The sequence below is a fragment of the Sarcophilus harrisii genome, chromosome 3 (genome assembly GCF_902635505.1).
Source record: "Sarcophilus harrisii chromosome 3, mSarHar1.11, whole genome shotgun sequence".
NCBI classification, from domain to species: Eukaryota; Metazoa; Chordata; class Mammalia; order Dasyuromorphia; family Dasyuridae; genus Sarcophilus; species Sarcophilus harrisii.
This window is the reverse complement of record NC_045428.1, coordinates 304,113,723-304,141,090: the sequence shown is the minus strand read 5'-3', so window position 1 is coordinate 304,141,090 and position 27,368 is coordinate 304,113,723. Positions and strand designations below refer to the sequence as shown.

Sequence of the window (27,368 nt, the reverse complement as noted above, 5' to 3'; positions counted from 1 at the left end):
TCCTCTGTGATTGGCCTCCGCCGGGGTCCTCGCGCCTGTCCAATATGTCGGCGCCCACTGGCGGTGTGAATTGTGAGGAGTTCGCCGAGTTCCAGGTGAGGAGTCTCCTTGCGCCGGGCGCACCCCACCTTCCCAAGCCCGCGGGGCCCGTGTCCCCGCTGGGGCCGGAGGAGCGAGCCGAGCTCTGCTCGGGCGGAAGAGCGGAGCGAGAGGGGCCCCTTCCCTCGGGCCCCTGGAGGTCACGGAGGGGCGAGGACGGCGTCTGCGGGAAGCTGGAGGGCCGGGGTCCCGGGCTGAAGGAGGGCCGGGGTCCCGGGCTGAAGGAGGGCCGGGGTCCCGGTCCGCGGCACACTCCCGCTGGCTTGGGGAAGGCGATACGGGGAAGCGGGGCAGCTGATGGCCCTGCACCGCCGAGGAGACGGGGCATCGTTCGGTCCCATCCCCCAGGCGGGCAAGTCTCGGACCCGGGGGCGCATGAATGAGGGGGGTTGGTCGTGTTTCCCTCCCCCTCCTCACTCGCCCCTCCTGTGCAGCCGGGGAGAGAGCGGAGGCAGAATGAGAGACGGAAAGGAGCGTGTGTGCACGCGCGGGCAGAGACACGTGCTTTCAGGGGCCGAGTAGCCCAGCGTGTGTCTCCCCCTCGTTCGCTCCCTCCTCCTGCCGGTTTTGGGGGGTAGCGTGTGTGTGTGTGTGTGTGTGTTGCTTTTCCGGGGCGTGGGGGGGTCTGAGTTTGGTACCACTTAGATCTGTTTCTCTTTCCCTCTTCGATTCCCCCTCCCTCCACGTCCTGTCTCCTTGGGGGTGGTACCCCTTAGGGGGTAGGTCTTCTGCCGCTCACTGGCAGCACTGCCATTCAGGTGGAATAGAAAGCCGAGGATGCGCTCGGAAACGTTTGTGAAATCTGCCATTACAGAACAAAGACATGAATGCTTAGGAGGCAAAACCGCCTTCAGATACCTACGCTGGGACTCCACCGACGCCTTTTGTCTCACTGGAGGAAAAAGTTGAGATAGACTGAAAGGGGAAAAAAAAAGCCACCGGCAAGATTTAATCCCGGTGTGATCCAGATAACTCAAGCGCTGTAAGGGAATTTTGGAGGACACTGCAAAGCCTGTTCAGTTAGGGAAGGAAAATACTGTTTTTGTTTCAAACTCGGCATTTGAGCTAATTGCAGTTTTCATAATGATGTGGACTTGGGGGGGATGGGATGTGTTTTAAAACGTTTTACTCCATATACAATGAAATTAATCACGTTTCATGTGAAACGTGATTAATTTCATCGTGTTTGTAAACCTATTCTTTTTTTTTTGCTGAGGCAATTGGGGTTAAGTGACTTGCTCAGGGTCACACAGCTAGAAAGTGTTAAATGTCTGAGATCAAATTTGAACTTGGGTCCTCCTGACTTCAGGGCTGCTATTCTAATCGCAGTGCCGCCTAGCTGTCCCTGTAAACCTATTCTTAAAATATATTCTTATTTAAGTGTTTGAGTTTTAAGAGCAATCTGGATTTGCTAAAGAAAATTGATTATTGAACCTAAGTTTAAGTACCCATTACACTAAATATTAGTATCACATATTTTATGTAATACTACAAAAACTTTGGGGCCACCCCCGTATTTTGCAGATTAGTCTCCTGCAGAATTTCACTACAGGCAAAGGCAGCTGGGTAGCAGAGTGGGTAGAACTCGGCCTGAAGACGGAAGGACCTGAGTTTAAATTCATACTTACTAGTGTCCTCACCTGTAAAACAGATGATAATAATAGCACCTACCTCCCAAGGTTGTGAGAATCTAATGAGAGAATTTTTGTAAAGTACTTGGCATATTGCAGCTACTGAATAAATTGCTTACATCTTAATATATCATTGATCCAATTTCATAGAACATGTAGTTGCAATATTCTACCAATCACAAGAGTTACTATATTTTTGTATGTGATTTCCTGAGCTTTCAGGTAAGAAAGTTTCATCAGACCACACACATAGGTAACTTGTTCTGCAAATTGTAGCCTTAGAAAGTTGTCCTGGGGACAAGACAGTTATACAGCCAGTTATATATGTGTCGGAGGCAGAACTTGAAACCAAGGTTTTCTTTAACTGAGTCAAACTATTCACAAAGTGTACATCTAGTATACAGGTGGAAATGATCTTTGCAGGTCATTTTAAATAGATTATATGCCACTATTTGTTTTCATAAATCATCCAAATTTTACCTATTTCCCTCTATCACCAGTGTCTTAAATTTCTTAACCATGGTCATTTTCTTAAGTGTTTCTCATTAAGTTGTCACATGAGCATAGTGTGGCAGAGTTGGAAGATGTCTTTATCTGATTCAATCTTCCTCATGTTGAGGTGAGGAAAGGAAGGCCCTCAGAGGTGAAATACTTTGATCAAGGTCACACTACTGTTTGGCAGAACTAATTCTACACCCAGATCATTGGACTGCCAGACCAGTGACATTTCTACTATGTTATCAGAATAACCTTCTGACCATAGCAATGTTTCAGTCTACAGTCTGAGAATACTTCTCTGGCAGCATGTTTGACCATGAATCCTTTAGAATCATGCTTGATCAGAGTTCTCAAGTCTTTCAGAGTTTTTGTCTTTACAGTATTGTTATAAATTTTTTTCCTAGTTCTAACCTCAATTCTACATCAGTTCATTCAAGTTTTCCCAGAGCTTACTGATGCTTTTCTTGTCATCACTTTTTTTAATAGCACAATAGTATTAGTATTCTTTCATAATCATATACCATAACTTGTTCAGTCACTCTGCAGTTGATGGACACCCCAGTTTTCCAATTCCTTGCCAACATAAAAAGTTATAAATATTTTGCACATACGTTTCCTGTTCTCTTTTTTTGATCTCTTTGAGAGATTGATCTACTCAATTTGTATTGACCCAGTATTGCTGGGTCAAATGATAGGCACAGTTTGAAAGTATTTTGGACCTAGTTTCAAATTGCTTTCCAGAATGGATGAACCACTTTGATATGCTGCTCCTTATATAAGAACTTACCTTGTTGCCTCATGAGTAATAGGTTTTTTTACCCTTTCATCTGATCTCTTTTGATACATTTAGAATTGATTTGTCACTAAACTGGGAGTACTGCCCTTTTTAAAAATTCTTTCTGTGTAAAGTTAACCCACACATTCGAAGCAAATTTGTAACTTCTCATGCCATATCTAAATCAACCAGGTTTCTCTAGTCCAGGTATCACTAATCTTAAATCAGAGGTTTTATCCTGCTTTCTCAAAAGTTCAGGTTCTTGAAATATAGGATGATTTTTCTGTAGGAACCCAGAATTTGAGGTCTGGAAAGGACTCGAGTGTTTAATCCAATTTATACCATTACAACATTCCTGGGGCTTTACAAGAAGAACCCCTGTCATAGGGTGCTCAATAGGGAGGTCTAAAACTACTGTGCATAAAATTTTGTGTTAAGCACTATGGATGTGGTAATTAAAAAATGAATTCGTTTCTGCATTCTAAGAGCTTTCATTCTACTAGGAGTAGAATGATACTGTTTAAGAAACCTATGGTTTGGGATTGTCCTTTTATTACAGTTTTTTAAAAATACTTAATATTTTTAAAAAATTTATGAAATTGTTCTACTTTATAAGTAACAGGTGTGTCCCAACATAGTTTTTCGTCAAATTTTCTTATTCTTTCAAGACACAAAAAAAACAGTAGAAGGGAAGGAAATAATTCTTCTATGAATTTAAGCAATTAGGCCTTACTTCCCTGGGCCTCTATTTCCTCATTCATTAAAGAGTATTTGATTAGATAATCTCCAAGTTCCCTTCCAGTGCTAAAATTTAGGAATTTGGTTTTTAAAAAAGCTTAAGGTTTACCACAATTCACTTATACTTATTTGTCCTGTATTCCAGTATTTGGTAGAGCAGAATTAATTGAATTTGGAGTCAAAAGAATATGGGTTTGAATCCTGGCTCCTAGAATGACTTTGGGCAAGTCACTTTCATTTCTTAGGGGTCTGTTTTCTCATCTGTTATGTGATAGTTCTAAACTAGAATGATCTCTAAAGCTCAGATCCCCTCAGTGTTATTCGGTTCTCTCCTTTGATCCACTCTCAGAAGATAAAACGGTCTTTCTAAATAAGACTGACTTCTCTACTTATGCTCTCGATTTTTATTTTTTATTATGGAGAAGCCTGTCCTTAATCTTCAGTCTCTTCCTCAGTCCCCTTAGATAACATTCTATCTCCCATTCCCATGTCCTTGCTAGGCCTTTCCTATTTTTGTAATATTCTCTCTCTTAACCCTTTAAACTCGGACTCCTGCAGAGAAGTCCTTTCTTGATTATTACCAGCTGTTAGTGATTGTCTCACAATTACTTTGTGTTTACTTTGTATTTACTCATCTGTGTATATGTTGCTTCCCTTTAGAGAAGATAAAGTCTTTGAGAACAGGAACTCTTTTCATTTTTGTCTTTGTATTCCCAACCCCAAGCACTGTGTTTGATATGTAATAGATACTGATAAACAATTTTTGAATTTAAGTGAATCTTTTCTATAAGACTAACAAATTTCCATTAAAATAAAATGTCATATTTTGTTGATGAATAAGCCATAGTATTCTTGTTAATAATTTTTCAAAAATTATTTCTCCGATGTTTTGGTTATCTGTAAAAAATGTCATTCCCATAAAATATCATTTGGAAGGATCATGACCAAGGTTGGGTGTTTTGTAAATAAGAAAAGCAAGGTTTAAAAAAAAAGGCAAGAACTAAACTGTCTAGTTAAGGTCCTCCTTATTATGGAAACTGAGAGTGAAGTGAGAAAACAATTAAATTAACTCTAAGGTTCAGTTTGAGTTCTTTCTGTGATAGAACTAATGGTGAAACCTCATCCACTCTCAGACAAATACAAATTCACCGATACAGAGACACTTTCATTTTAACAAGAATCTTGAGATTTTAGAGTTGAAGGTGATGACTTGAGGATCAGTTAAAACTGTCTCATTTTCTAGATGAGACTGAGGCCTAATCTCATAAAGTTAGCTTGTGAGAGTGCTATATTTGGACTTTCACTACAACATTTTTCACACATATATCCTTAAAGATATCACAATAATTAGCTAGATAACAAATTCATAAGGAAGCACTATCTGTATACTAATTTATGTTCTTTCTTCGTTCTATATATATATATATATATATATATATATATATATATATATACACACACATACATACACACTGCTGCTGGAAAGGAAGTAAAAACAACCAAATCTATGTAATTTACATTAAGAGAGTTGAAAGTGTAAGACCAAACTTAAAGCAAATCTAGAAGGTAGGAGAATTGGGGTTTCTAACTTTACCTTTTAATGACCCCTTAACTACTGCTTTAACCAGTGGGCTTTAATTTCTTTGTTATCAAATATGGAGAGAATATCAGTTATTTACATTTTGGTATAATTTTTTTTAAAGTGCAACTCAACTGCTACCTTTTATTTCTAGGAAAGTTTTAAAAAATTTCTCACTAGTAATGACCTTTCTCCTTCAGTTCTTATAAAACAGTGTCTTGAAACTCCATAAAGTGCTTATTTTAAAATTTTCCCTTTATACTGAAAGCTCTTTGAGGAAAAGGACCATATTATTTAAATATTACCTCCCAGAGCCTAGCCATTATTTATTACAATTGCTTCTAATAAATGCCCTTTTCAACGAAAAGTTGTAAATAAAATTATGCCTGATGAGAAAAGCATAATTACTGACTTGACAGGAAAACTTAATGACAAAGGTCGGCCTTAGGTTGATCTTTTAAAGATGGATGAAAATATTACAGAGGGAGGAAAGGAAAACATTCAGAACAACATAAACCAAGGTAATTTTTTAAAAGACAGAATTGTTCGTTATATTGGCTCACCCATGATCAATTGATATTTTTTTTCTTTCCTATTTTAGTATATATGGAGGATAAAAGTAAGAATTTTTAAATTTATAAAAAAGTAGGGTAGTGGCAGATTGTATCAGGTTTAAATGTCAGACAAATTTGAGATTTACTAGTTTAGACAATAGGAAATAGAGGGTTTTGTGAAGAGTAACATGATCAGATGTCATTTAGGGAAGATAAGTATCTTGAAATTTGTTTCCTAGAGACAGAAGAAAAATAAGCAGAAAGGAAGAGTTAGAGGAGGAAGAAGATAGAAACAAGAAACATTATTAGGAAACTATTGCTGTAGTTTAGTATGGTAGTAATAAAGGCCTGTACTTGAGTGACAACTATTAAGCTGAAGGGGCAGAGAAAGAAAAAGATACCACCGAGATAAAACTAATATAGATTTGGAACCAATAGTATAAGCAGAAGTGGAGGAGAAGAGTGAGTCAGTAATAAGACCAAAGTTTCAAACCAGGATGACTAGGTGAATGGTTGTACCCATAGTAAAAATTGGAGAGTCAGAAAGACCAAGGAATTTAGGGGGAATATAATAAGCTCCGTTTGAGGTAATGATAAGATATGGAGTCAAGATAGAAAGGGTGTGATGAATGCAACTGGAGAAACAGATCTGAATTTGCCTTAGGGTTTGGATCTAAAGCTATGGAAGAAAGCCTCAAACCACGAATACATATGTATTAAAATTCTGTCTTTGGTTCCTCTATTTCAAGATTGGCATTCCTTAAAATAGGAGCATGTTAGTATTTTCAATTTATAGCAAGTTCCTTATTTTATTTGTGTAGACGCTATGGCAGAGATAGGGTAAGTAGCATTTCCACAACTAGCAACTGGTAGGCAGACCCATCTTGAATGACTCCAGATCTAGCAAAATTATACTACCTAGGATTAAATAGTTGTAACATGCCAGTCTAGTACTTTTTATACTTCTATTATTTGAACAATTCTAGGGACATAAAATGGGTTAAGGCCTACAATAATCCAAAACCTTAAAATGAAAATATTGATGTCTATTCTTTGGGTCTAGCTGTACAACCAGCTCCAAATCTGTCTGAAATTTCTTCTAGTTCAGGTGGATCCCTCTCTAGTTTTTACAAGATTAAAATGTGATTATCAAATAAATGCTTTGCTAAAATCTAGGTAAATTAATCACCTCAGTTTACTGGTTTTGTAACCCAAATTAAAAAAAGAAAAATCAAGTTAATCTGGCTCTATCTGTTCTTAATGAAGCCAATTCTAGCTTAGTTAAAAAAAAAAAAAAATTAACCAGGCTTGTGATTTTATCAGTATAGGAAATTACTGCTGAGGGATTTGCTCTACTAATGTAAAATAGCCCTCTTTCTGTAACTTGTAGTTTTATAGAGTTTCCTGGGATACCTATGTATCCCTGGAATACTTATGTTTAGCTAAGATAGGACTTGAACTCGCATCATCTGAAATCAGAATCTAACTCTAATTCTTTGTGATTCCTACTACTGTTATTTTTAGCTGCTTGTTAACTATTCCTTTAGAGCTTCAGGCTTGGAGTCAGGAACATGAGTTCAAATTTGACCTCAGACATTTAACTACCTGGGCAAGTTACTTAACCTTTTTTTGCTTCAGTTCCTTATTTATAAAATAAGCTGGAGAAAGAAATGGCAAAACTAGTGGCTTTACCCAGAAAAGGCCAAATGAGATCATGAAGAGTTGGACGTAACTGAAATGATCAAACAAAATCATCTATCCCTTTAGTCATAGTTATAAAATTTTCCAAGAACTGAGTCAAGCAAGAAACATTTATTGAGTTCTGGTGCCAGTCACTGGACTGAACTCTGAAAATACAAAGATAAATGAAAACAGTCCCTGCCCTGGAGGAGCTCACCGTTTATCTGAAAGGAAAATCTGTAAATTAGGTACATCTAAGATGTATGCAGAATAGTTGCAAAGTAACCCTGAAGGACCAGTCTTTACCTACCAGAGGAGGTGAAGGAGGCCAGAAAGGCTTCTGAGAAAAGGCAGCATTAGCTAGGTATTTTAGGAAATCACAACTTCTAAAAGGTGAGAGTTAGGAGCTTGGGTTTGTGTGGCTGCACCACGAAGTATGTAGTAAGGACTGAGTTGTAGGAAGGTTACAAAGGTTAGAAGGGTTCAGATTGTGATTTAAATACCAAAGGACTTTATGTATTTGGTCCTGGAGGAAATAGGGAGACACTAATTTTGTTGGATAAAGTGATGACATCAATTTAGTTCAGTTATAGTTATGAATCAAACTAGCTCATTATACTTTGTAGATTCCCTTCTACCTCTTTTGCAGGCATTTGTTTTTCTCTAACCCTGTAAAGAAGCATTTATTTCCATGTGTTTTCTCTTTTCAGACTAAGGACTGTTATTCTTGCAGGAAAAATGAAAAGAAAAATGTCTAATCCTATTCTTTCTTTTATCCTATTTCCCCCCTAAATAGCTAAAGGAGAAAAAGAAATTGTCCATTACACCACCTATTAAATATGTACTTTATTTCCAAGCTCTTACCTTATTTTTGTGTTCAGATGAATTCAGTGAAGTTAAGTATAAATCCCATCTAGATCAGGACTTCATAGAAGTCCTTTCTAGCTTCCTTCTGTCTGTTTCACTTCTCTCCAAAATTACCATAATTTGGTAATAATAATAAGATATAATCAGGCTGTGTAGCTCAAATTGGTGAGGGGTCACCATTTAATAAAAAGCTGGAGATATCTCTAGGAACAAAGCAAAAGTTAATTATTATACGTTCTTCCAAGAAGCCAGTGTCCCTCCAGTCAGGCAGGCAGTCGAAGGGAGGAGGCACCTTTTGGGACAGGTTTTACTTTAAATAGTATATACCCCTGACCATCATCCTTATTGGCTGAGGGTCTTACATTCTAAAGAGGGACCTACCCAAGAACTTGAACTTGACCAGTAAGTACATAGTTGCCCATATTTGAGCAAAGTAAAGAGAAAATGATATCATGAGAGGATAGCAAAAAGGGGACTTAGGTGTGTCCTTGAGTGAATGTTCAACGACCTTCAGGCCTACTCCAACTCCAAAGTAGATGAAGCCTTACTCAATTTTCACAACTGTCTTGAGAGATCTCACCTCATTTCATTCAAGGCAAAGCATTTTTCAAGCATCAGCTTGTCTGTCAGCAGCCCTTTCTAATGTTAATGTCAGATCAACAAGCAGGAATATTTTGTTAGATTGTAACAGAATCACCAAATAGCCCTTTTCCTTTCTTTTCTTTAATCATTGTGGAATAGTTTCTTTCCTCCCAGTATTCCCATAAGTGGCTCAGGAAAAGCACAATCAAAGTGTAGTAATTGAGAAGAATGAGAGTTTTTAATCCTTTTAGTTTTCTCAGTGGGAAATAGAGAAAATAATAGTTTTCCTTAAGTATTTCATAGAATTTAGAACTAAAAGAGACCTTACAGATCATCTAGTCCAACTCTCTTACTTTATAGGTAGTTAGATAGATTAGTTTAATAGAAGGCTGGGTTTGGAGTTATGAAGACCTGAATTGGCAATCCTGTCTCAGATACTTACTGACATTGTGGTACTGGATAACTAATCTTTTTTAGTCTCAGTTTCCTCATCTGTGAAATGGGAATAATAGTGACACCTACTTCATAAGATTGTTGTGAGGATCAAATGAGATAACATATGTAAACTGTTTTGTAAAGCTTAAAGTCCTATATAAATGTTAAGTATTATTGTTTTACATGTAAAAAAGAAGGGATGAAAAAATTCATTAAAAATGAGAAATAAAGGGAATGTATGTGTTCAGATGAATTTAGTGAAATTAAAAATCCATATTAATGCTATGCTGAATTGATGAAGGTGGTCTTCATAGAGGAGCGTTTTAAGTTTATCATTGAAGATAGACAAAGTTTAGAGGAAGTCATTCCAGGCCAAGAAAATAGTTTGAGCAAAGTTTAAAAGTTAGAAACAAACAGATTGTGCATTAAGACAATTTCCTAAAGCCAAAGTAGGCTTCATTTAGGAGTTTGTTTTTTAGACATTGTAAGCTAGCTTTTATTGAGTGATTAGTGTTGGCCCTTCCAAGGCTGTTTATTTCAAGAATGATAATGAAGACTAAGAAAAGGCCTTTGGACTTGGCAAGTGTTAAGGAGTGGAGTCCTGATTCCAGAGTATAAAAGATTTGATTTAGTGCAATAGGCAATACATAAATGATACTTGAGAAATTAGCAATGAAAGGAAAAACACAAAAAAGTGTATTAACATCAGGGAAGTATTTTTTGAGTTATATTAAGTTGGATGATTGATAACTTATTAAATGAACTCTAAATATCATTCCCAGTTTCTAGAAACTAAGAAATGGAGTAGGGAGCGGGATGGTGGAATATAGCTGGTTAGTAAGTGAAATTATTTAAACACCACAGGATAAAGGGAGAGCTGTGCCTTTTTTCACCTCCATCATCATATCTTGATGGCTTAGATCTCTAGAAAGTTATTTGACTAGGTAACAAAAAGATTTTTAAAATTTTTGAGTTACTCCTACTCAACCAAAATGTTGTGTCTGATATCTTAAAGTTTCAAGTAGGCCTTTTTTTTTTATTGTGGTGGTAGTTATACTGATGTTTTACTTGTGTTTGGATCAAACTTATCTTTTGATTGCTTTAAGAATTACTTGAGGCAGGTGGGTAAAGTTTTCCCCCTACAGACAAAAATATGGTACAGAAGCCTTAAAAAAAAAAGAAAACAAAACAAAACATTTAAGAAAGGGGAGTTTAGGATTAAAAATTTTTCAGGGATAATCATATTTTAGTATTAAATATACTTCATACCCCTCTACTGACAAAGCTTGAAGCACCCCTCCAACTTAGTAAATGGTCTTCAAGAGTGTTGTGGCCTAACCAAAATCACCGTGGGGAATTCAATTTAGTGAGAAACCTCTTCAAAGGTCTTTGCACAATAGATCCATAATTCATCATTGGACCTGGGCTTGAAGCCTTTCCAGTTTGTTCCAGGACCTACCAGAGCTTATATTCTACTGCTATAGCTTTTGCACATTGAAAGTTACTCCTTGCCACAGTCAGTCAGTTTTTAGCATCAAGTATAACTTTGAACTAATTTAAAATAGACCCTCAATAACAGTTATTTCCTCTGCTTGCCATAATTTTCCCAGCCCTGATATAAAGGGACTCACAGTGTCCTTTTGCATTGTTGTTGCTTTATTGCTCATTTGCTCTCTGATTTTTCATTCAGACTGTTATTCTTTTATTTTTCAAATACATATAGGAATTACTCAAGGTGATGAGGACGATTGATGACAGAATAGTACATGAATTAAACACTACGGTTCCAACAGCTTCCTTTGCAGGAAAAATTGATGCCAGCAAAACCTGTAAACAACTTTATGAGTCTGTAAGTGTATCTTTTGGATCTCCCTTTCCAATTTCTTTTAACTTTCCCTTATAGGCAAAATAAGAATCAAATTAATTATTTAGTTCATCTGGGGGTGGGGGATGCTAATTAACTGTCCCCAAACTTTCCTTTTCCATATCTGAGTAGATTCTGGTCCACCTTTTATGAATCAAAGAAAACTGGGGATGTGAAGAAGAAATAAATTCCTACACAAGAGCAAACCAGTGGTGGTTTTCAGGAAAAACAGATGTTGGAATAGTATTTGTTGTATGTCCTCTATATGCAGGCCTTATCATAGATATATTTAGTTAAATCATACACATGTTTTAAAAGTTGGATAGTGACAATAAGAAATGTTTAGTTCAATACATTTTCTATTAAGTTTAGTAATACTTATCAGGCATGGAAAGGTATTTGAAAGAATAATGAGAACCCAGAGAAGTATAAAAGTTAGATTGAAGTTTCTTACCTTTTCTTATGTTTTCTTTCCTTACCCATCACAAGAAATTGCAGCAATCGAGGGAAAGCACAGAAATATAAGTCCCCCTCTGAAGACAATAAAAAAAGGAAAGTAATATGTTTCTGGGATATCAGATTGTTCATGTTTAAAGGGCCTCTCCAAAATTAAACTTAAATAATAACTTCTATATTTGCATCAACAAGAGGGGGAAAAATGATATTTTAAAATATTACTCCCCAGCTCTTTTATTAGTCTATATGCTAAATTTGATTTTAGCAAGATCACTTGCTTGTTTTTTTAATTAAGTTCTGTTTTGAGCTCTTTCTTTGGCTTTGAAGTACTTTAGTGAAGATAATCATTTCCTTACAAACCAAAATCATTTTAAAAATTATAAAAGTATTTTTAGTTTGGATAATTGTCACTAAGGACAATCCAAATTTTGAATTTAGTTTTCATTGGCTGCAATAGTTTTAGTTCTTTTAAAAAATTGTGTGTGTGTGTGTGTGTGTAAATTATTGCATATTGCTGCTAGGTAACTCGACAAAGTGGCCAGCTTCCTCGTCAGGAAGACTTAGATTTAAGTCCCATCCCTGACACAGACTGGCTGTGTGGTCCTGGATGGATCATCTAATCTTTCAGTACTCTAATAGTTCTCTAGGACAATAATTTGTGAAAAAATTGCTCATCTACATAGTAGAGGAAATTTCTCTCTGAGGAGTTCCTTACATGTACAAAATCACAGGTCTTATCAAAAAAGGAAAGAAAAATTATTGCTTATTATTTTGCAGGCTAAATCTACAAGAATCATCTATCCACAAGCTTACTTTTTTTTTTCCATTTAGTTATCTTGGTCCAATCGAAACTTCTCAGTTGCCTATCTAATTTTTGTTGTAACTATGTTCTGAGTATGATGTATATCTTTGTTGTGGGCAAATTCCTGGAATGTCTATTACTTTTATGAGGATAGGTATCATTGATTGTATCATTATCATAGGATGAAGAGCTGGAGAAGTTGCTTGGAATTCATTCAACCCACCCCTTCCTTTTCTAACATTTAGAATTAGGTAAAGTTACTTGTCCAAGGTCACGCAGTGGCACATCCAGCATGAAAACGTGTCTTCTGACCTTTATGAGTTGTTCTTTGCATCACGCAACCTGTGCACTTAGTAGTGTTGGGTTAGAGAAAAGTTCCTAATCAAAGTGTCTATAACAGTATTTCCATATGAGTATTCACTTGGATTTGGGCAAGAAATAGAAGCTTGTAGGACCTGCAACTTCCCCAATATTCTTTTGGATCTTTAACCTCAGACTTGTCCTTGACACTTCTTCAATATTCTGGAATCTGAATGATGCTGTTTCTAGAACTATCTGATGCCTCTTTCAGCTGTCCCATAGTTCCAGTGAGCAGGTTGGGAAAGGCATCCAAAAGTGTTGGGCCAGGGCTGATCTTGGCATGGGGTCTAGGAGATGGATTCTCAGGAAATCTGTAACTGTAACTCTGTATTTTAAAGCAGGGGTTTGTGAGAAGGTTTCAGGTTGTTCAGGAACTTAGGGGAAAATATTACATCTTTATTTCGATGTAATTTGTTCCCCTTATAATCCTATTTATTTTGTTTTATGCATTTAAAAACATTATTCTGAGAAGTCCTGAGGTTTTCATCAGACTGTCAAAAAGGCCTGTGATCCCCAAAAAAGTCCTCCATGCTAGAGGGAAAATTCATAGCTCTCTTTATATGTGACATTTACTAATTGATCAATCCATGCATGTCTGACTACATAAAAGGATATAACTTAAAATAAGCTAGCTATATGTGTATGAATGCATATGATTATTGTGTTTTGAATTTGAGTAAGATTTATATAAATAGCATATGAGTTATATTTGGGAACTCTTATGCATAGTTATACATCTATGCATAAATCTGTGTGATAAACATCTATCCATACGAATTGAGAATGTTTTGTAATCCCATGTCCTTAAGAAAGTGACAGGAGACCACTAGTATAGGTCAGAACAAGAGGGACTCTGGGACTATAGTAGGTATGGTTGAGTTTTTGTTGGTTTTTAAATTGATTTATTCCTTTAACCTTTTCTTTCTGCTTAGAAGTCCTAGACCTTGTTCTCTGAAGACAAATTTCCTTGAAGATATAGTTTGGTTTTTCACTGTATCTGTTTTGGATTTTTTTTTTTTAAAGTCTTAGTGATACTTCTTTATTGGAGATCATTTGAAAAGGTGTTTTGAGGCTTAATGAAATATTGATTGCTTGGAGGAACTTATCCTACTCTCAATGCATGTGTTTTACATTCTTTCCCCCTAGGATGGCCATAAATGCCCATGAATTTTAAAAACACCGTAAAATGCAAAATAATTACATCATCATCCTTGTCATTCAGGATTGTATTCCTAATTTTTTTTCTTTAATACAATGCATACATTAGAAAAAATATTATCAATTTTGCTTTTGAAATATGCATTACTTCAATGTGCACATCTTCCTTTACTGCTGCTTATTGTGAAAAATTATTTCAAATGGATTTTAAATACCAGAAGATATCATAACAGAAACATGTTAACTTTTTTTTTTCTTAAAAACTGACTGAACAAAAGTTCCAGGATGATAAATGTTTGGGAGGTAGAAGAAGGCTCATTCTATCCAAAAAAATAAGATGCTATAATTCTTTGCTGTTTCTCTCCCACTTAAGGCTAGAGAAGTCACTGTTATTTTAGTGAAAAATTGAGCTCCAAAATGGTCTATGAGGGAGTGAATAACCCAATTCAGATTTGATGGATAGATATGGAATTAATTCCTTTTGTCTGCTTTTGAACACTATTACTATGTTTTCTCAAAAATGTCTTCATTCTAATTTTAGAATTCTGCATTCAGAACTTCATTCTACCAGCCATTGAGATCTTTTAATCCTGCTTAGGTTTTCTTTTAAACATCACATCTGGTTGTTCAGACTTTTTATAATTAATTATTTTTTACTTTATATAGCACTTTCAATCACAGAATTCTCAGGGGTTGAATTGTTTGTCGTGGCAAATCTGTTGGCCTTGAAAATTTTTGCTTTGTGGGCATTTCTTTCTGTCTTTTCTGTGCTACTCATTTGTTCCTGGGGACCCCTGAGGTACTCTCACAGATGTTTCACACCAACACAATACTCTTGGGTTTTGAAAGCTGTGGAGAATGTGCCATTCATATCTTGATTTTATATGTGTATATAAACACAATTTGAGAACCAGTGTTGTCTAGTGGATAGAGCACTGTGCTGAGGAGTCCAGAAAATCTGAATTCAGGTCCAGGTCCCACATGAAACATATTAAATGTGTGACTCTGTGCAAGGCACTAACCTAATATTCCCAGACAGCTCTCTAAGAGTGTAAATTGTAGAATAGTTGCAGATCTGTATTGGCAGAGTTTCCTTACCAGTAATTCCTTACAGCAATTAAATTATAGGTCTGGATAGCAATAATACTAATACTGATAGTAATAATAGATTTAGACACTTGGACTCAAAGGTCTGATCACCACAACACATTTTGATTATTCAGTGCTACCACTAGATGACACCAAGAGAAGAAAAAATGAAAGATGAGGGAAGGGAAAAAATAACTTTGGGAAGTATACCCAACAGTACCCTTCAAATGTCTCTTGCTCTTTCCTTCCCTCCTTTTTCCATCCAAAATAAGAAAAAATGATATGGGAAGAATTAGATAGAAAGAAGGGAAAGAAATGAATGCAGAGTAGCCAGATTAAGAGGTATGAACTATAAAAGCAAAGTGAAGAAGGGGGAAAGGAAGATAGAGGAAGAAAAGAAGAATGACAGAAGCAAATTCTATGAAGCAGAATTAGTTTTTCCACCCCAGGCTTTGATTATTACAGATCACCAGAACTTTCACATTTTTAACAACTTGATTTTTCTTGCCCTTTTTCTTCTTCTATAAATAAACATAATAGATTCAGCAAAATCTTCTGTACTAAAAGGTTATTTAAGAATTTGTTTTGAAATTTAAAAATATTTTTAAAAAACTTTTTTGTGGGTTTTTTTTTTTTCCTTCTTTTTTCTTTTAGTTGATGGAAGCACATGCCAGCAGGGAGAAAGTAATAAAAAAGTGCATAGCTCAGACGTCAGCAGTAGTAAAGACTCTTCGAGAACAAAGAGAGAAGGATTTGAACAATTTAACATTATTAAAGCAAATTAGAAAAGAGCAAACAAAGGTAAGTAGAAACATACTTTTTTTTTTCATCAACAGGTGTCAGCATTTCAGTAAATGGAAAAAAAGAATAAGACTTTAAACCCACAAACTGTGAAAACAACTAAAAAGTGTTTTTAAGTGATTGTGTATGTAGAGTGATATTTCTGATATCAATTCAGAGATCATTTAAAGCAGTTTTCAGATTGTAGTTTGGTGATTCCTTAGGATCCCCAGCAGACTTTAAGGGAATGTTTTCGTAATAATGCTGGGACATTCTCGTTTTTAACATGGTAAGTACTGATAGATGTAATACATATAAAGAAGAGCTTTTGGGGAAGTTCATAATAATGTTTAAGAATATAAAGAGGTTCTGAGACTCAGTTTCAGAAGTGCTGATCTCAAGAAATAAGAGCTGCATATATTAATTTTAATAAAGTGGTAACAAAGTAGCTATGTATATTTAACAAGAATTTTGTTGTTTACTGTTGCATAGTTGGTTGTCACTATGTATTTTGTTCTTTTGGTTCTTTGCTTTGAATGGTTTCTTGTAAGTCTGTACTTTTTTTGGGGGGGTAAAGTATTAATTTTATTAAAATGCAAATCAATTAACTAGTCTGTCTTTCTAGTAGCAGTTGAATTTCAGTGTTCGTGTCAATTAAAATAGTTTCCAATTTATTCTTGACTGAAAGAAAGGTGGTATTCTGAATTTTAAAACATGATCCTCACTTTGCTAAAACCCTTTGCCTGTTCAATATTTCTTACTGCTCCTGACTTTTCATTCACTTTAATTAAGCATATTTGCTCCATAGATTCCGGAACACATTTAGTTCTCATTATTCATCTGATAAAATGTGACAGTGACAAAAGGCCTCATCCCCTTAAGAAAGCAAGCCTGATGTCACTTTCATACCAGTATTTGAATTATTTACTTGTTGTTGGAATATGCATTATCTGCACCATCTGTCCTCAGGACAGATGGAAAGAATCATACATTACATTCAAAAAAGAGATTTCTTTTGAGTGATGCCTTAAGGACTGTATTTCTTTTAAGTTCTTCATATTTATTACTCCTGTCTATTTTATCCTTAAGAGATAAAATTAGCAATGAGGTTAATCAGCCAAAGAGTGAGATTATTTTTGTAAGTTGTGGTACAATTCCATAGTACTTTCAGAAAAAATTGAAATTGCTCACAAGAATAAGTTCCCCATTGTGTTTGCAAGTTTTCCAGCATTAAAAAAAAAATACTGAATTATATCACATAAGCTTACTTAACTGTTATCAACTGTTGATAGTGATGGTGAGTGCGTTAACCTATTCATGCTGAAACAGTTGAGCATAACACTATTTCATTTGTTAATTGGATGTAGCTAGTCTTATTTCGAAGATGTACAGTCTACATATATTAATAGTTTTAAATGCTTTTGCATTGTCTTAATGCTGTGTACAATTTTTCTTTGTTTTCATTTAAGGAACAAAAGTTTCATTAGTATAGGGAATTGTTAGTGAGAAAACTCCCTTGACCATTACAAATCAATATAATTACTCTGCAGCTGAGATTTAGAAAATTGTACTAAGATTAAATGACCTGCCCTACATTCTAGAGCTAGTATTTGTTTGAAATGGTATTTGAACCCAGATTTCTTCACTCCAAGGCTGGCCTTCCCACCACTGTGCCATTTCTGCCTCTTATGGCATTCTCAACTTTTAATGCGCAACTTTTTGCCATTTCTTTCTAGACACAGTGTCATTCTAGGAATGTTCTAGTAATGTATAGATTCATTAATCGCTACATAAAAATTTGGATCAAGGCTTTTAGTGGTATAGTATAAAAAGACTTCCTGGGAGTTGTTCCAGTTAGATTTTTTTTCTTAGTGGTCGAAATGATCATGGAAATTTATAAATCTTTAGTCATTTTTCCCTTTAACATGTTGAAATGGTATAGTCATTAAGTGATATTTGCCCTTCTTGATTAAAGAGGTCTCTAAGTTCTAGATGTTTACCACTCTTCTTGGCAGTGACAGGAGTAGAATAATCTTTTCAAAAAGAATGACACTGGAGTTGTTAGAATTGGCAGGTTCTCTACATTGTATCATCTGAATGGAGAAGTTTTTTTTGTTTTTTGGGGTTTTTTTGCCTTTGTCTTTGCCTTGTGGAGACAGAGCTGTAATGGCCTTCTTTTTTGGGCATAGGTATGTGGTTCAGTTTCTACAAAAGTGTATTCAATTCATTAGCTATTGGTCAACCTTCTGGCAATGAGCCTCTCTATTTATCCAGGATGTTCTTCAGCAGCAGGCATAACTTGTGGCCAGAATTGACTTCTCAGTCTTGTAGACCTTATCAGAATTTATAGTTTGAAGACCTAACTTTCAAGAAACTATTATCATGTCCATGTTGTGATAAGTTACTGCGGTAAGGTTGTTATAGTGGAGACATTATAGAATCTTGAGCACTTTGGGAGTGAAAGGGCATTGAGAGGATACTGAAGTATAAAGAGGTCAAATTAATAATAATAAATATAGTTGGTTACTAGCACAGCTAGAACTAAAATCCAGGTCTCTGTGTTCTTGTACTTCACTGATCTTTTCATAGGAAAAGATAAATCCCATATTTAATCATGAAAATAACAGGTACTCATCAGTTGTGGAATGGCTGAACAAATTATGATTTTCAAATATACAGATACTGTTGTCAGAAAATGGAAAAAAGGGGATAGTTTCAGATAAATCTAAGATTTGTATGAACTGATAGAGTGAAGTGAGCAGAACAAAGAATAATTTATACAATAACAACATTGTTTAAAAAAAAAGAACTACCAAGAAAAAAATTAAGAAATCTGTTCAGTGCAATGACCACAATTCTATAGGACTAATGGTGAAACATCTTACCTTACCTAACTCTTGACAGAGAGGTAATGAACTCAAGGTACAAAATGAAAATTGACTATGTTTAATAAATTTTAGTTTAATTTAATTCTGATAATATGGAGTTTTCCTAACATAATAATAATGAAATAATCCATAAAATGCAATATACAATATAAAATTGGTAACATTTTTTCTCACTAGTAATTCCCTAGAATTCTGTCAACTTTTGTTAACATTTCAGTAAAAGGATCATCAATTTCACACATTCACTTTCCATAACATGTGTGTACCCATGGTACACACCAAAAAGTTTAAAGAATTTTATTAACTGTACTATATAGTACAGTTAATAAAATTCTTTAAACTTTTTTTTAACTTAAATCTTACTTTCTACTGTGTCAAGTGGCAGTATGAGGCTATTATACTGTATGCTATGCTGCTTCAAACCTCTTTATCTACACTACCCTCTGAAAACCAAGGAGAAATTTATGGGACTCTAGTCATTGCTATTATAAGATGCCAAGACTCACAGGGTCTTGACATTATTGCCAGTGTTATGTCCTGGTGGATAGCATTGGGACATCATGAAGGACCCACCAGCTTGATAATAATCCATCAGCAAATGTCTACTTCATGGCACCCTTTGAAGTCCTTAAAGGTCTCAAGAGTACTGGCATAGTAGTAAAACATCTAGTATGATACTAGCCACTCCCCAAATTTGTATGCATTATGTCCCTCTTTTTTCTCATGTGTCGTGTTGCAAAAGAAAACCAACCAAAAACTCCCCAAAGAATAATAAAGTTAATAAAGTATACATCAATCTACATTTAGATTCTGTCATTTCTTTCTCTAGCGGTGAATAGCATCTTCCATAATAAGTCTTTTGGAATTAAATTAAATCATTGTATTGTTCAGAATAGCTAAGTCACAATTGGTTATTGTACAATATTGCTTTTACTATGTATAGTGTTTTGGTTCTTCTCTGTGCTCATTTCACTTCGCATCAACTTACATTAGCCTTCCTGGGCTTTTCTGAAACTATCTTGTCATTTCTTATAGTACAATCACATGTCACATCTTGTTTATTCATTCCCCAATTGTTGGACATTCCCTCTATTTCCTAAGTCTTTGCCATCACAAAAAGAGCTGCTATAAATATTATTTGTGCAAATAGGATATTTTTTCCTTTTAAAAATATCTTTGGAATACAGATCTAGTAATGGTATTTTTATTATTATTATAGCTTTTTATTGACAAAACATACGCATGGGTAATTTTTCAACATTGACCCTTGCAAAAACTTCTGTTTCAACTTTTCCCCTCCTTCCCTTTACCCCCTCCCCTAGATGGTACATAGTTAATGGTATTTTTTTTTTTTTGCTTCTCTTATCATTTTCTATTAAAGCTTTTTATTTTTAAAACATATGCATAGATAATTTTCAGCATGCAAATTTTTTCCCTCCCTTCCCCCCATCTCCTTCCTAGATGGCATTCCTTCAATGTTAAACATGTGCATTTCTTCTATACATATTTCTACAATTATCATGATGCACAGGAATGATCAAAAAGGAATAAAATGAGAAAGAAAACAAAATTTGCAATGGTATTGTTGGATCAAAGGATATGCCGTTTTATAGCTCTTTGGGCATAGTTCCATTGCTTTCCAGAATGATTGGATCATTGGATTGGATCTACCAACAATGCTTTGGTGTCTTAATTTTTCCACCTCTCCTCCATCATTTATCATTTTCTTTTCTGTCATTTTAGCCAATCTGAGATGAGAGATGGCATCTCAAAGTTGCTTTAATCTGCAGTTTTCTAATCAATAGTGATTTAGAGTATTTTTTCATATGACTACAGTTAGCTGTGATTTCTACTTCTGAAAATCCATCTGTTCATATTCTTTGACTATCTGCTATTCTGCTTGATTTCAATTCCACAAACTAGATTCCCCTTCCCCACCTTACTCTGCTTTGTACTAACTAGTATCTCCCACTCCACTTTCCTCCTCCCTTTCATAATGTCTCCTTATTTACTTTGTAAGCTCCTTGAGGGCAGGGGCTGCCTTTTTATTAACTATAGTCAGTGCATATTACTGTGTCTGGACCGTATAATAAATGTTGATTGGATTGGAGAACAGTGATTGGTTGGAGATAAGAATCAGGAATGTTTCCAGGACTGGAGAAGGATAGAAGTCCATGAAATCGGGAGTTACATGCATACAGGATTACAAAATTTTATTGATCAGTTAGATAAAGATCCATGGCCAAAGATAGATATGCAGGTACAGTAGCACCTCCCAGCAATAATCAATCTATAAAGATATTTTATATCTTTATTTGATATTTGACATAAATAACAAATCCTGATTTGATTTCTGGGACTTCCTATTGGAAAGAAATAAGGATGAAAGAATTCTGATTCGTAATTGCCTAGGATTACTCTATGAGCCACGGTTCAAATTCCTCTTGTCCCAGACTGCTGTTTGCTGGAAAATTCATCGTATGTAGTGATAGATGGCACAATTCAAGTTACACATTATACACATTTACACATTCTGGTCAATGATTACTTCAGCAAAGTAATGTATTCCTTTAAAATGTTATTTATCTTAATCAGCTCTCATTCATGCCTTGAACCAGTTAAAAAACTAAACAAAGGTTCATGTTTGTCTCTCCTTCCACCCCCTGATTAATTTTCAACCTCCAGTTGTGATGAGGAAGTATGTTTGCTTTTTAATTTTTTTTCTCCTGATCTCTTTTCCCAAATACCTCCCTCCACCCCCAGAAGCAGTAACTCTGAGAGTTCCATAAAAGTCACTGAAGGAAAGAGGGGCAGAAAGTGAGTTCAGAGAAACTTTTTGTTGAAAGTTGCAGGGAAAAGGATTAAAGTACTCCATAATTTTCAGTTACATTTCCCTACATCAGGGGCTTCCAAGGTTTTCAGTAATGGGCCATATGCTGTGGCACTGGTTGAAAACATATTTGCTTTTACAATGGTATTTTATTTTTCCAAATACATGCACAGATAGTTTTCAGCATTCATTTTTGTGAGACTTTGCATTCCAAATTTTTCTCCTTATCTTTTCCCTCCCAAGGACAGTAGCTAATCTGATCCAGGTTAAATATATGTAATTTTTAAAAACATATTTCCATATTTGTCACATTGTGCAAGAAAATGTGGACTAAAAGGGAAAAAAAAAAACATGAGAAAGAAAAAAATAAACAAAAAGATGAAGATACTATGCTCTCTCTGGATGTGGATGACATTTTCCAAAGCAAGTCTGTTGGAATTGCCTTGATTCATTGCATTGTTAAGAAAAGCCAAGTTCATCACAGTTGACCAACATATAATCTTGTTACTGTGTACGGTATTGAGATGTCAATATTGATTCAACCATTCTGGGAAGCAGTTTTGTATTATGGGTTAAAAAGTTACTAAAGTATTCATACTTTTTGATCCATTGGTCTCATTATTGGATTTTTGCAATAGGAAGATTGTTGGCAACAAACGGCCAAATATGCAAAAACATTCATAGGCATTAGATTTATGTATATAAACCCATGAACTCATTAATATGAGTAATCTCTCAAGAGGTGCAGAGAGTATCCCATTTGTACTGTATTTGTAATAACAAAAACCAAAACCACTTGAACAAAGTAATGTATCTGTAAATTGAAAAATGGCTGGTTGTGGTCTATGCATATATTAAGAGATATATAAGATAAATATGAATTATTCACAGAACTGTGGAAGGACTTAGGTGATCCAGGAATGAGGAAAGCAGAAGCAAAAACAAAAACAAACAAACAAAAAAAACCACTTTAAGTGAAGACAATCCTAAATGGCAACAAAACTCAGAACAAATGCAATGAACAGCATTGGTACCATCCTTTCTGTTAAATAGTAAACTACAAATATGGAATGTGACTTACTATATAAGTTATTGCAACCTCTTTTAGGTAATTTTGTTTACTTGTTTGGGAAGTTGGTCTTGGTCTGTTTGGATGTCTGTCATTTAAAATAAAAATATATCAATGTTATATCATATAATCAGAAATTTGTGAATAGCATCATGAATTTAATTAAATGATTATGATTATTATGATTTTATATAATTATATGTTGAAATGATATATATGATGATTATAATTAAATTATTAAAATAATTCAAGCTTGCTAGCCTGACACTTGGTCATGTTGGTATTGGCAATAAAGCTACCCAGGTAGTTTTTAAAAATTGCTACATTTTTCAGGTGAGGTACATTTGACTCCAGAATCTAGACCTTGCATTCATGGCAATAATCTTAGAGTCCATCAACTTCATCCTGGCCACAGCAGCAATTTACTTGTATGATTTCTCCTATTTGTTTCAATGTATTGAAGGAGGAAGAAACTGTATTAGTAAATATGGTAAAGTAAACTAGAAAATATGAACACTTAAACAAATGTTTTATAAATTAAAAGTTTAGTTTTATGTAAATGTTCTTTGATCTAGGTATTTTAATTTTAGCTTTTATAATTTCATATGTCATTACCTGTTTTTTTTTTTCCCCCTACAGTTGAAATGGATGCAGTCAGAACTGAATGTTGAAGAAGTAGTAAATGATCGGAGCTGGAAGGTACTATACAACATAATCTTTGTTCTGCTTGCTCTGTTGTATTTTTGTTAGTTGACAGTTCTCTATTTTAGTCTGGCATGATCGCAAAACGGGGAATGAACTGACCATCCTGAAACAGCAATGTCAGGGAGAGAAACATTAAAGAATAAGAGCCTTCTTGCTTTGAAGAGGGAAGAAGAGATGTGAGACTGGATTTTTCTCTCACCTAGGGTGGAAAAACAACAACCACTCCTGAGCCCAACCTCACAGCTGATTGGCATGGAAGTTTTTACCCTTGGTATTTCAGATCTTAGTTCTTTCCCTCTTAGGCAGTTCCCATGGTTTCCCCATATTAGTTCTGTACAGAATGTGAACATGATGGACTTTAACTCCCTTTTAGCTTATAACTTCTGAGCTCAAGTGATCCACTAGCCTTAGCCCCCTCAGCAGGATGGATCCTCACATTTTGTTGTGGTGCAATTTTTGTAACATTCTTGGCACTAATTTAAATTTTAGCTAATAAGAATATTTATTTTATTACAAATGTGAACAGCTTGATGTCATAGAAAAATTTTTATTGATTAGCCTTTTTCATCAGAGATGTATGACTTTTCTAAAATTTACTTCATAAATAATCACTATCATGGCTCCTTATTCTCCAATATATATGATTACAAAACATAGGTTCAAATTAATACCAGTACAAACCTATTTTTTACTAAAGCTCTGAAGGGTTTTGTTTTGGTTTTGGTTTGTTTTTATTGAAAATATTTATTATTTATTCAAAGGCTACCTTGAAATGATTTTTTTTTTTTTTTTTTTTTTGAGGCTTGGCATATAGAGATAGGCCAACATTCTTTTTTAAACAGATTAGCATTGCTTAATTTCTAAGCCAAATTTTTCTCCAGCATCATAACAGCTCATATTTACCACTATAACCAGAAAAGGACTCTAGTTATGGACTTGGAATGAAAAGACCAACTTCTAGTCCTGTCTTGTGTCTCTTATTCACTGTATGAACCTCGGCCAAAACACAGCCTCTTTTTGCTTCAGTTTCATGGGACTTCTTCAAAATAATGTTTTTATTTTTATTTTGTTTATTCTTTTTTTGGAGAATGGATTTCCCAATAGTATTTTATTTTTCCAAAAACAGATATAATTTTCACTTCATTTTTTGTAAGACTCTGTGTTCCTAATTTTTCTCTCTCCTTCCCTTGCCTTTCGCCTTCCCAAGACAGCAAGCAATCTGATATAGAAAACAATGTTTTTAAGTATGTAAAACAAACAGAATTACCAAGGATTAAATCATATACATTGAAATAGTTATTGTAATATTTTAAAAATAAGTTGACAGACCTTCAGGAAGAAACACTATAGTAAGTAATTTAACTCTCTTAGAGTTCAAATATTATGTGATTAAAGAGCTAAAGATTGGGGGCAAAAAATATCTTCATTTAAAATGAATTGCAGTATGACATATTAATTCCTTAAGTTGAAGATAATAAAGAAATACAAGAGCAATATAATTCTTACCTCGTGCTTATGTTTCCATTCTTCTCTCACTTCTCTGCAGAATACCCTGTGCTCTAGTCAGTTAGTGAATAAACTTTTATTGAGTGTCTGCTCTTTGCTAAGTGCTAGATAACAATAAAAAGCAAAAAACAGGTCATTCTCAAGGTGTTCACACTCTTATGAGGGCAATAATGTACCAACAACTATGTCCACATAAGTTTGTATAGGACAGATTACACATAATCAACCCTGGAATGAGAAGGGCGGGAAGGGTTGACTCAAGAAAGGTTTCTTGTAGAAAGTAGAATTTTTAACTGAGATTTGAAGAGAAGCCAAGGAAGCTAGGAGGCCGAGTTGAGAGAAAGAATTATAGTGGGCACAGGGAACAGCTGGTGAAAATGTCCAGAGGCATGGAGATGGAGGAACTTCTCTGAGGAGCAGCAAAGAAGCCAGTGCTGCTGTATCTCAGGATCTAGGGCTCCAGGTTAAGAAGGACTTTGAACTCTAATTTGTTGTTATTATTGTTGTTTTTCCAAATAGAGGATTTTATATTGGATCCTGGAAACGATCGGGATTTTTTTTCATATGGGGAAATGATATAATCATTTGAGCTTTAGGAAGAGCAGTTTGACATCAGTCTTGGATATAGGCCACCCATTATCTAACTGCTTCCCTTGTGCTTTCCTGACTCTCTGCTTTTACTATTGAGACCTCTTTTCTGAATACCTCTCTCCTTTTTGCCTTATTCAAGACTTAGCTTATACTGTACTACTGACACTTGCACCTCTTGATTACCTTTATCATCAAAGATGGCCTTCCCAAATTTTTGTTTATAATTACCCTTAACCCATTTGTATATGAATTTTTCTGTGGTTGGGAAAGAGGGAAAAGTATTTTTAATTATAAAAATGCTTTATTGTTAATGACATCCTTAAATCATTTTTTTCCTTTAAAAAAAATTAAGCATTGTACAAATATCATGCAGTTACTATATATAAATAATATCTTTTCCGAGTTCATTGCCAAATGACAGATTGAACAATATGCTTAAAGGATTTCATGTTCATGAGAAAGCACTGTAGCTTTGTCAACCAAATACTACAAATATGGTATATTATCAGTATGGAAGTAGACTTTTATCAAATGAACTATAATAGCTATTAGTTTTTATCAACAGGTACCATTCTTAAAAGAAAATAATTACATCAGAAAAATAAAACTGCTCAGTCTCAAATTCTACATTTATATTAATTTTAATTAAAATTGTATTCCATTTAATTGTATAAAATCTCTAGGATATGTTACTGGGTAAATTGTCTCTATATATATTTCTCTTTGAGATTTCTTACATAGATTACAGTTTTTATTTGGATATTATTGACTCTTATTTGTTTGCTCCTCCCCCAAAACATTTAAACACACACACACACACACACACTTCATGAATCAGTTGGAATTAATTAGTAAAGAAACTTTTTTTTACTAAGGAAACATTTTCTAAGTCTATGAAACTGGAACAAAACCAGGATATTTTTTAAAATAGTGTTTTATTTTTCCAAATACATGCAAAGATAGTTTCAACAATATGCCTTTGTAAAAGTTTGTATTCCAAATTTTTCTCCCTCTCTTCCCCACTTTCCCCTCATAGCAATCTGATTTAGATTAAACATGCTACAGAATATTTTTCTTATACAATTAATATTTCTTTTGATTTGAGTCACTAGTTTTACAGAAGACAACTCAATGACTTTTGTTTTTGTTTCAAATAACTAGGTATTTAATGAACGCTGCAGAGTTCACTTCAAGCCTCCAAAGAAGGAATAAAGAAGAATACTAAAGGAGACAGTGATATCCTAAGAGCTGAGCAAGACAGACAAAGAAAGGGCAGGGTGCTTAGAAGGATGATTTCTGAGCCAACAGACCTTTTGTTGATTTCAGGCCCACTACGCCAAGACCTCAAATATAAATAATTCTAATAATTATGGAGAAATCAACTGCTATTTTATACTGAATCTATGAAAAAATGTTTTGTAACTATTAAAATAATTTTCAGACTGAGTGTACATCTTTTCTTTCCATATTGAAGTAGTGAATTCCCTTTAAAGAAGTATGAATACGATTTCATTAGATGAAATTTATTCACTTTTGTGTTATACTTATTTTGTGTGGGAAAACAATAGGATGGAATGTTCAACATCTTTTGAGATATTAAGAGAATCCGATATTGAATTTATCCTTTTATTTTTACAAGAATTTGCTGGTCAATGATAGACTAGCCAATAATTAAAGTAGTCCTTGTAAAACTCAAAAAGTACAGAATGTCCAAGCTGGTAGTCTTTCAAAATCATCAAATGCAATTAGAGTGCCCTTACTCCTTACTTGTTGTGATCTTCGGTCAGGGTATTTAAATTCTTTATCCAATTCTTCACTTCATCATGCTGTGT

The 27,368-nt window shown here is 34.8% G+C and overlaps 1 protein-coding gene across 1 annotated transcript; it reads left to right on the top strand.

Annotated features, from left to right (window-relative positions):
• CCDC58 (coiled-coil domain containing 58) lies at positions 1-26,983 on the top strand. The gene is made up of 5 exons (XM_003763630.4): positions 1-95; positions 11,162-11,287; positions 15,822-15,968; positions 23,374-23,433; positions 26,698-26,983. The coding sequence occupies exons 1-5, from the start codon at positions 45-47 to the stop codon at positions 26,746-26,748; spliced, it is 435 nt and encodes a 144-aa protein (XP_003763678.4). The 5' UTR covers positions 1-44; the 3' UTR covers positions 26,749-26,983.
• The last annotated feature ends 385 nt before the right edge of the window (positions 26,984-27,368 follow it).